We start from the raw sequence: 11,450 nt of genomic DNA on the forward strand, positions 1-11,450 counted from the left end.
GGCTGAAAGTGTTACAAAGTTTCAAACTGCCAGCTCAGAGGCTGGCAGCAGCAGGCGGGGAACGTTGGCTTTCTCCTTCAATGAAGGAAGCAAGCCTCATGTTCGCTTTAAGCTGCCTGGCTGCCAGCCGCCATCTTGGCTGTCAGTTAATTTACATATCTCCCTGATTAGCCAATGGGAAGGGTAGCGGTCGTACGCCAATTACCATGTTTCTCTTTTATTAGTGTAGATAGTGGAAAAGAACATGTATTTGTTTTTAAACCAACTGTTGTCCTTTATCTTATTTATCCTGAGGAATTTAAAGCCCTTTTTGGTAGGTAAGCATAGATCAGCAAAAACATCATTTTTAGGAAATTCTGAAGAGCATTGCTATCACTCTAAAGACATTAAAAGAATAGGAAGTGAATTATCTGGTTTTCTAAAGTAATAAAGCTAGGTTGTTTCTTTTAAAAGGTCACCATAAAATGATTATTACTATGTTATATATAAGGTATGTAAACCAAAAACTTTTCAAACTGTCATAATTAGTTCTTTACATTTAGTCATGAAGGAACAAAAGCATAGGAATGAAGACTAAAAAGTAGGGAAACGGGAATTTATTGGGATGACCAATTTTTTTAGCGTGCTACAACTATTCCTCTAGCACCTTCCTGTACAAAGGAAGAGGCTCCAATCTTGTATTCTTTGTATTCTATTGTCCCTGTCACTCACCATTACCCAACACCCCAGCTCCTGCAGACCCTCATGATGTGGTTCCTTGGAAGAATATGCCAATCATTGGGGTTCTTATCATTGGCATTAGTTGACAGCTTTGTGTGTTCCCAAAGTGCATAGCCTATAAAAGAAACCCTTCCGGGTCCCTTTCCTGAAAGAGTTTTCAATCTAAGTATGTAAACACACTTGAAATATTACAACACAATTGAATAGTAGGAGGTACTTACCAAGTCCCTTCATTATTTACTGGTATGCTTAATCTTTCATACTCTTGGGTTGGCCTTCTGTCGTCTGGACCTCAGCCTCCTGGCCTCACTGTGTTCATTGGACCTCTCTGATAAATAAACCTAAGAATGCTGCAGTCAACCTAGCCAAAGGGTATCCAAAATACAGTGAGAAATGTAGGCTGCTTTCCCAGAGGCAGGCTCGTTACCAATAAAAACTGTGAAGGGAAGAGAGAAAATTGGAAATGCAAATATCACTCTCCCTACAATTTCCCTCTCTGTTGGCTCTGTGAACCTGTGACTAGGTTGTGTGGACCAAAGTTCGTTTTTCCATCTTCAATTTTGTAAGCACGTGGATTACTATGATGTGAATGTTGATTCTTTTTTATAAAAGTGGGTCCCCATAGTACCTGCATATGGTTAGTGGTTTTCTGCAATTGTCTGAATTCTTTCCAGTAAGTGATATGTGTTCTAAAAAATCTGATTGATTACAGACTTTTAATTTAATTGCACTTTAGAAACTTAGTTTACTATATGAGTGCTATCTCATTGTTTTTTTTTCTGAAAGAATTAAGTTAGAAATAATTATTTATAGAAATCTAAATATTCAAAATGTTTAAAAGAGAAAGGCTACTAGCATGTATATACTTATAAAGGGATAGTTAATTAATTAAAAACTTAATTCATAATTTTCTGTGGCTTCATGGCTTATGTGTAGTAGAAAATAAGACAGCCTAGGAGTTTCAAAACTAATACTTTATAATAACTCATTTTGTGTACTATAATGTAAAAACATTTAGCACGTGGAAGTTAGTCATCAAAAAATCACATTGGGTTTTTGGCAAAACAAATCAGATGCCATTAGAATGGTTTCTTTCATACATACCCCTGACAAAATTAAAAGAGTGCTTTATGCCATTTGTCATGAGATCTGAACTGTTCTCACTGCTGTGTTTACCATCTTCTCAGTGGGTTCAATTTTTAGACCACTCCTAGGTTAGCTTTCAGTTCAGGCTTTATAACATGCCTGGAAGGAAGCCCTCTCCAGCAACTGCCATTGGGTAGAAATCCCAAGAATGTTAACACCTATGTGATGTGATAAGAAGTCAAGTGTGTAGTGAGAGTCCGGCATGGAGTGAAGGATTTCTGAAGAAACTTCAGTGTTTCATTACCCTGGACTTTTAATTATTTTCTATAAATGCCTTGACTTGCCTCTCAAAATATTTTTTTAACAGAGTTAAAACAACTGATGGAGGTCAGAGCCAATTATGCCAGAATCCGAAGGCAGCAGGGCCCTGAAGCCACAGACATCGTGGTGTCTCCACCCGAGAAGCTGCAGTCTCTGGTACATCGACTCAATTTCTAGCAGAGCCATCATATTTTGTGCTGTATTTTGCCTGTATAGCCTATATAGGTGTACTAATATACTTGCTTTGATGTGATTATTATTCATCCTTTTTAATTTTTTAATCCTTACCCAAGAATTTTTTATTGAGAGAGAGAGAGAGAGAGAGAGGCATTGATGTGAGAGAGAAACATCAATTGGTTGCCTCCTGTAGGTGCCTGGACCAGGGATGGAACCCACAACCTAGGTGTGTGCCCTGACCAGGAATCGAATGCATAACCTTTTGGTGTAGGGATGACACTACAATCAACTGAAACACCCAGTCAGGGCCATCCCCCGCCCCTTTTTTAATCTTTATTGTTGAAAGTATTACAGATATTCCCTTTTTTCCCCATTGACACCCTCTACCCCCGTACCCCCTCCTGCATTATTGTCTGTGTCCATGGGTTATGCATGTATGCATAGAAGATCTCTGGCTAATCTCTTCCCACCCCTCCCCATCCATCCTTTTTAATTTTATGCTGTCTCTCTCTTTAAAAAGCTATGACCTTTACATTTTACGTAGAGCAGCATTTGATTCCTCAACCCTATTCCTGGAAAGGGAACAGAACTAGACAAAGTAATGCCAGTAAAATAACTATGTTAAGTATATTTTCTTCCAGGAAAAAAGAAAGAAGACTACTAGTTACTATTGAAAAATAACTTAGTGGTGTCAAGTTATATTTATATTTAAATAATAAAATAGACTCTTTGACCACCTACCATTAAATTTGACCCAGACTGACATTTTTTCTGGCTCAGTCACCATATTTTCCAAATCTTCATGTTAAAATCCTGTATTTACTGAATGAAAAGGAAATGGCTGGTAGCCACTGAATGCCACGTCGTGAGTCAGTCTTTCCTCCTCCAATTTCCCCTGGGTTTGGCCTGTAGGAACAGTGTAGGACTATATAGGGCACGGCTAGATGTTATGCACAAGAGTGAAGCTGCATAATTGCGCACATAAGCTCAGTAACCAAAAGTCATGGGCTGTGTCCTTGATACAGAAACTCTGGGAGAGGGTACATGCACTATTTGAAGAAAAAGTCATGGAATGATTTTTTTTTTTTTTAATAGCAGGGTCAAGAAAAATTCTTAGCAATCTTAGGTGTCAGTTTCTTCCTGCGTTGATGAAAGAATCATTTTTAAAAAATAACAGTGACAAATCGCAGTTTGGTTTCCGGTCTGGGTAGAACATTTCCAGAGAAATGCTCTTTTTCGCTCTCTTCCTCTGAAAGCCACTCACAGCTCTGTCTGAATATAAATTGCAACCTGGCTAGGTGTGTACAGAATGGCTCAGCTGGGCTCACTCCTCCATCCACCACTTTAATGTGATGCAGGGAGGCAGTAGATCATCTCCGCTGAAGGGGGCTCTGGGTACCGCTGCAGAAGGCCCAGTATTTACTCCCTGTCTTCAAGTCAGTGGGGCTGCAGGAATAAATTGCTGCCGCCTCCAACCCCGCTAAAAGCAGAGCACAGTGAGGTGAAATTTCCTGTGTTACCTCCACAGCAATTTGCCCTTTTGCAGACATTTTCTCTACATACAGTGGATGTTAGAGATGTGAAGGCATTCCAGAACAGCTTTGTGGAGCATAGAAAGATAAGATTGCATTTTGTTTTGTTCTTCTTCTTCTTTTTTTAAAAAAAGAAAGTTCAAACAAGAAGGGTTAAGAAATGCACTCCCAGTTATGAAGTAGGCTAACAAGATTCTTTTATGTTTATTAATTTAAATTTTTTTCAATTACAGCTTATAGTCCATATTATTTTATATTAACTTTAGGCGTATAGCATAAAACCAACAGGATTCTTAACCTGCTGAGCCCCTCCCTAGAATGACAGGATCACAATCCCCATAGTCACAGAGCATTTTATGTTTTTTCAAAATATCTTGAAAACAAAGGCATTTCTCTAGGAGCAAAAGTACCTATCATTTTGCTGCCACGGATAAGTTGATTTGCAATGAAAATGGCATAATTTCAGCCTAGATCAAATGTGCAAATTCCTGTGAAGTCTTCACTGTGGCACGTGAAAACGCCTGAAGCGAAAATTGGTAATATCACACAATGCGTATCAAGTACCAGGAGACATAAGGCAAGACTCTGCACTGAACTTTCCTATTACTAGTAAATGGGATTTTAGATGTAATATAACAGTCATCAACACATCACACTCCACCAGCAAGGCAGCAACACTGGCTTCGTTGACAACGGCTTGTCTAGCTTAGACTAAGGCCAGCCCCGTTCTTTATTACTGACCTTCCTCTGTGGTTGGCTGGAAGGTAGACTGGGGAGCCGTTACCCCACCTCCAGCAAGGACTCCGGGATAAGATGACTGCAATTCTGTTCAGCCCTCCTAGGCTTTTAATAAGCCCAGTAATTTCCTTTGGGGCCATGTTTATCAAATTTGAATCAGCCTCATATGTATAAGTCACATTTCAATATTTTTCTATCAACTGGAAACCATTTATTATTAAAGACTATAGCAACCATCCTCAAGTCCATGGCTTTCTCCAGAAATGTATTTCCTGCTGGTTCTCAAACACCCTTAAGGTGATCCAGATGTGATGAACAAGCAGATCAGCATTGGTGATTGTCCTGGGGGGAAGAACTTTTCTAGATGTTTCTGCCCTACTCTAGCTTTGGTTGCCTGGGGAAGTGTTGAAGTGAAGTTGTATGTTTCTATGCAAGTGAACTAAAAGCAATATGCCTTTTGACAGGCATTCTGAGATTAACCAACAGCATTTATAAATAAGGATCATTTTATCTGGGTGCTTATATCAGCTTTATAAAACAGGACACATCAGTAATGATTCAAAATGCAGAGGTAGTTTCTTAAAGCAATAACCTTGAATTTCCTTTTTTTTTCTTGATTGTTCATAAAAACTAAATATTTGTTTGCGGGTCAAGAGAACAAAGCAACAAACAAACAAACAAACAACAAAAGGTAAAGATACACCTGTTCTCTTTTAAGAGAGAATCACTTAGAAATTGCAGCCAATAGCTGTTGCAGCATTTGTGAGCTAACCTTTAATAATAGCCCAGGTGTGCTGAGGGCCATCGAGATTTGCAATGGACCAAGGCAGCACATTTTTCCTGGCATCATTTGGAAGAAAGCGATCAAAACCCACAAGTCTGTGTTATTCAAGGACATTACAAAATCCGATGCAAATGTCCTGGGTTAAGTGGAATTTGGACCCAGTGGCGCTCCTCGGTTGTTTTTATTGCACCATTGTCTGCAGTCCCCGCCTGCCTCTGAGTACATCTCAACCCCTCCTCATAGGTGAGCAGAAAGAACGAGCAGCAGTTTTGTTCTCAGCACAATAAACTAGAATTCGGCGTAAATGGCATGGTTGGGGCTGCTTGGCCAGAAGCAACTGCAGAGCAAGATCAACAAAAACCACTCAGGAGAGGGCTGATGAGAGTAAGTGGACCGGCCGCGGACCGTGGGTGCTCAGTGGGTGCCTGCTGCCCGCTCTCATATTTTCTAATTCTTCCCGTCTGTGATGTGACTCTACTATCCATAGGCTGTCACCCTGCACCATATGTGCAAATGGAAATATATGAGGAGTGAGGAAGTGCTTACATCCATGGTGCAACTGGGTCGGGGGAGGGAGGAAGAAAGGAGACAGGAAATTATATTTATACGGCAAGGAAAATGGTGATTCTGAATTGGACGTGCCATCACTCATTATCTGCGGTATCCTGTGCTGGTTTATGGCTAGATACAAGGTGCAGTCAGCTGCTGGCTCCATTAGGTCCTGGCTTATCAGTCCTAGTGTGTCCAACTTAGGAATTACTATTGGTGTGTTGGCCTGGGTGAGGATGTGTCAGGGCCAGCCTGACAAGGTTGAGCCGGCTGAGGCAGGGAGGTGGGAATTGAGAAAAGAAAGAAAGACAGGAAAGCGGGATCGGGAGGACTCCAGTTCTCTCGATGAACTGAAGCAACTTTATTAGCCACACAATCCTATTTATACATAACACACTGAATAGGAGGTCTGTCAAGAGGAATGTATTCTTTGTTCCTCTTAATCTCTAAGGGAGAGACACAGCAGAAGGACAAGTTCTCAGTACAGCATATCTCAGTAAATAGTTACAGACTTCTTGGTAAGCTATGAAAGGCTGTTCTCATTCTACAAATGTTGCTCTCATTCTACTGATAATCACCATCCCAAACAAGTCTGGGAAAACTGTGTGGGTAAGGGTCCCAGCCTTGCTAGCCCCTTCAGGTGCAAGGACCTTGTTGCCAGCTTTCTGGCCCCCAACAAGGATGGTCAATAATGTCAGCTCTGTCAGACCAACTGAGGCAGCTGCCAGTCATCTCTAGGTGCCACCACCAGCAACTGTTATAAAGGAAAGCGCCTAAAGGCACACTCTCCTTAAATAAGCCAGCGGACTGAGTTGGAAAGGAATGGAGGAGAGGAGGGACCCCAAGAAATGCCAGGGTTAGCACCCCGCAAAGCATAAGATTTTATTATATTGCTTTTTAGATTTCTACCACACTCATCCTTCCTGTCCTCTTTCTCCTCGCCTTTTGACTTCTTTCTTCAGTCTTCCTTGCTTTTCTCTTCTAAGGACTTTTAAATCCCATCTTTTATCTTAAAAACAATCGTTCCTGAGCCATTCGTGGGTCAGCAAGAATGCTTCCTTCATATGCTTCTCAAAGTTTAATGTGTGCACAGGTGTGATAAAACACAGAGTCCCAGACTCGAAAGCAGAGATTTTTATTTGGAGGTGGGACAGGTAGTTTGCATTCAACGAGCCTCTGGAACAGAGAGTGGTAGCTGACCACACTTGAGAAGCCCACCCAGGAGTTCTGTGCCCCCCCAGCTGGGCGTGGCCCAAGTGCTAAGTACGGTTTCAAGAGCCCTATGGACACTGTTATTCTCATGTTCAGAGGTTATGAAGGCAAGCACTTGCTTCTTTGTGTAAGAGTCTGAGTCTAAATGTCCTCACGTTTACTCATCACCATTTCCTTGAGAAGTAATGGAAATGTCCTTGTGTCCAGACCACCCACCCAGAGATTATAACCAGGCCCAGACGTTGGAGGCAAATCAAATGAGTTGAGGTGCTGAGCTTCCCATGTTAATTAAGCTGCCTTCGGTGCCGATGAAATCTTAAAGGTCACAAGAATAATGTCAGGGTTAGGATACATTTATAAAGGAGCAGAGTCATTTTGAGGGTGGGAGCAATAGCCAGCTTCCTGGAGATTTCTTAGGCATTCTTATTGCACAAAGAGGAAAAGCTTTGGAACAGGGGCAGGAAGGGGTCCTATTTGCCAAAGTGACCCTTTCTCCACTGTAGGAGCTTCTTGCTGCGGGGAGACTACACCTCTCTGTCCTGTGCTTGCTCTAAGCCCTGGCAGGCTCATCGAAAACTATGAAGTTCCACAGGATATTATTTCATTTCATAATAAGTACTCTTAGAAAAATTAATTTTCAAAATAGTTCTCTTGCCCCATAAATGAAATCCATATAGGTCGGGAGATAGATACTTTCCTTAGAAAACAGAAAATGAGTTTTCAAGGAACTAATTCTTATATAAATATAGCCAGGCACTCACTGTTCTGAGTGCTGGGCATGCAAAGGTGTATGCAATAGCGGTGTGGCTACGTGGACAGTGCAGAGGTCTTGAACGTTGGTGTAACGGGCATGAAGCAAGGGATGGGTGGGCACACGCCGGTTCTGGAGGGCTTCATCAGTCATGCTAAGGAGTTTGAATTTTTCTTTTTCTTTTTATTTTATCTTTTAAAAATATTTTTATTGATTTCAGAGAAGAAAGGAGAGGGAGAGAGAGATAGAAAATCAATTATTAGAGAGAATCTAATCGGTTGCCTCCTTCGCACCCCACACTGGGATCGAGCCTGCAACCCCGGCATGTGCCCTGACCAGAAATTGAACTGTGACCCCCTGATTCATAGGTCGATGCTCAACCATTGAGCCACGCTGGCTGGGCTGAAATTTTTCTTTTTTTAAATGCAGTGGGGAGCCATCAAAGGGAACTAATATAAAAGCTGGACTAGACCTTTCATATTAAATTAAGCACACTCAGGTTGGCAAGTTATGGAGACACATTCACTCCATTTACCTCATCACATGTATTATGACGGACTGAATATTTTGTCCCTCCAAAACTCATGTATTAAAATTCTATGCCCTGATGTGATGGCATTAGGAGGTGGGGTCTTTGGGAAGTAATTAGGATTAGATGAAGTCATGAGGATGGAGCCTTCATGAATAGAATTAGTGCCCTTATAAGAGAGCTTCCTTCCTCTGCTCTGCTCTGTGCCATGTGAGGATACAGGGAGAAAGAAGTCAGCAGTCTGCAACCCAGAAGAGGACTCTCACCACAACCTAACCAGGCTGGCACCCTGATCACAGACTTCCGGGCTCCAGACCTGTGAGAAATAAGTTTCTGTTGCTTGTAAGCCTATGGTACTTTGTTATAGCAGCCCGAACTAAGGCATGCATTACCACATCAATCCACAGACTATTACACAAGTTTGTTATAAAACAAGTCTTGCACTTGTTGACAAGGCAGTAGAAACTGACTGAACTTCCTTTATCACATGGCAATCTAAAGCAATGTTGACTATGATCCCTTCTTTGCTAGTTGTAACTTTCAAAACACTCCTAAGGCCTGATAGAGTAGAAAGCATTCTTCTCTCATCAGTGCCCAGATGGACCCTTCACTGCTGGCTGCCTCTCTGCTGCAGGCAGCCGGGCTTGGAAGGGAAGACATGTCACCCCCTTTCACAAGTGTGATGATTTGTGGCTGAGACGGGAGAGTCTGCACTCTGAACCACATGCCCCCTGGTGCAGGCAGGCTAAGGAAAGATGAATGGCATTATAAGACAGACATCTGAATGTTTCATATTAAATTAGTCCCACAGAGCGCCCAGAATTCTCATTCCATAAATCACCAAGTAAAATAAACTCACTCCCAGGTTAGATTGCTGTGACTCTGGCCTGGGGTGTCATAGATAATCTGAGAACAGTTAAACATTTGTCTGAAATAGTAATAATTTTCAGCATATTTACTCAGTGACATGGAGGTGACCCAGACTGATCTCTGTTGCCAGAAACAGCATGTAAATGGGAGTCAGCCAATTTAGGAGATTTCCAAACACGAGTCACTGCTCCTCGCCCCCTCCACCTACTCGGAAACTGCCATGAGCTGCTTAAAGAGCTGCTGGGGCTGAGATGAGCAAAACTCACCACCAATGACAGTAGGTGTGAAAGAGCCCTGATGTGCCCACCCCTTCGCTACATTACTATTGCAGCACCACCTTGAAATCCACCTTTACCTGGCCTTGCTCTCAGCATCACAAAGCTGGGAGGCACCTTGATTCCACTAAAGCCACAATTCTCTTCAATGACAAAGGTTTATTCTGAGAATAATTTACCTCTCCGTGGACCTATTCTGGTTCTTCCATTGCTGAGAAGACACTGTAGCTACAGGGGGCATAATAGAATGGAAGGAACATTAGACTGTGGTTTTTGAGAGCATTCAGCTTGATGCTGAGTGGTTGGGGCCCCATCTGAGCTCCTGCTTCCTCTTCTATAAAATGAGGAATGTAAAGTCTTCCATCTCTAAAGTCCCACCCAACTTTAAAAGTCTGATTCTGATTCAGTAGTGAGATTCAGTTGGCACCCCAGGTGACCTTGGGAAGCCTATCTCTCTGCTTGGTCAGGCCTTTGTACAGGTGTTCACTAGGACCTGCATCCAGATCATCTCGACCCTCAGAAGCCCACTTTAAATGTTATTAGAGTGACAGAAGGAGGGATTGGCACAGCTTAGTGTTGGCTCAGTCCTGGAGGTGGTTCCTCCCAGGGAAAGATCTCTGGTCTTGGTGTGAAAGGCCTGAATTGGGTCTTGCCTCCTGCCCTGCTGGGCAAGTCCTTTGGTATGAGGATCAAATCAGAAACATGGAAGGGAAAGGCCACTAACGCTGCTGAGTGTCTACACGCACCAGAACCCATGTTGGCCTTCTACACTGTTGTCTGTTTCATTCCATACTCAGGGCCACCCTCAGAAGTAGATCTGTTTTCTACTTCCACTTTCACATTTCACAAATGGTGAAGCTGCACTTCTGAGAGGCAAAATACCTTGCCACCAACCAATAAGTGGCAGGGCCGGTATTGGAGCCCAGATCTGCCTAACCTCAAAGCCTGTGCTTTTTCCATTATTCAGTGCTGTAGGAATTTCAGGCATGGTTATTGGTAATGCTAAAACTGAGTTCACTGATGCCTTCAAGGAATAGTTTTATGGTCTAGTCCAGTGATGGTGAACCTATGACATGCGTGTCAGAGGTGACATGTGAACTCATTTTTTTGGTTGATTTTTCTTTGTTAAATGGCATTTAAATATATAAAATAAATATAAAAAATATGTCTTTGTTTTACTATGGTTGCAAATATCAAAAATTTCTATATGTGACAGGGCACCAGAGTTAAGTTAGGATTTTTCAAAATGCTGACATGCCGAGCTCAAAAGGTTCGCCATCACTGGTCTAGTTGCTGCTGTGTTGGAAGATTTCCCCGATGATGGCTAAGTTAGGCAAAGTGATTTGCACTTGGATGCTCAATCTGAGGTAGAAGGAGCACTGCCAAGGGCACGGGAAAGGCCCTGGCCAGCTCATCAGGACCCAGCAAGTCATCAGGGGTCTCATTTCTTACCCCAATGGCTGTATTCATCTGTGTATTAGTTGCTAAGGCTCTGGTAACAAAGTACCACAAACCGGAGGCTTAAACAACAGAAACTCATTGTCTCACAGTTCTGGAGGCTAGAAGGCCAAGATCAAGGTGCCTGCAGGGTTGGTTCCTTCTGAAGTGGGTTTGGGAAGGATCTGTTCCATGCCTCCGCCCTAGCTTTGGGTGGTTTGCCAGCAATGTTTGGCATCCCTTGGCTTGTAGAATCATCACCCGATCTCTGCCTTCACCTTTACATGTCATTCTCCCTATGTGCCTGTCTGTGTCCAAATTTTCCCTTTTTTATAAGGACTCCAGTCATATTGGATTAAGGGCCCACCCTAGTCCAGAATGACCTCATCTTAACTAATTACATTTGCAGTGATCTTATTTCCAAATAAGATCACAGTCTAAGATGCTACAGGAGTGGGGCTGGGGGCGG

At 42.4% G+C, this 11,450-nt stretch overlaps 1 protein-coding gene across 1 annotated transcript in view; it reads left to right on the plus strand.

Annotated features, from left to right (window-relative positions):
* DCDC5 (doublecortin domain containing 5) overlaps positions 1-11,450 on the plus strand; it is a 157,714-nt gene that overhangs the window by 145,421 nt on the left and 843 nt on the right. The window contains exons 27-28 of the mRNA XM_014545214.1: positions 2,174-2,283; positions 5,602-5,742. Of these exons, the coding sequence (XP_014400700.1) occupies positions 2,174-2,283; positions 5,602-5,742 (251 nt within the window). The remainder of the gene's footprint in view (positions 1-2,173; positions 2,284-5,601; positions 5,743-11,450) is intronic.

Source organism: Myotis brandtii, unplaced genomic scaffold, assembly GCF_000412655.1.
Source record: "Myotis brandtii unplaced genomic scaffold, ASM41265v1 scaffold399, whole genome shotgun sequence".
Classification (NCBI taxonomy): domain Eukaryota; kingdom Metazoa; phylum Chordata; class Mammalia; order Chiroptera; family Vespertilionidae; genus Myotis; species Myotis brandtii.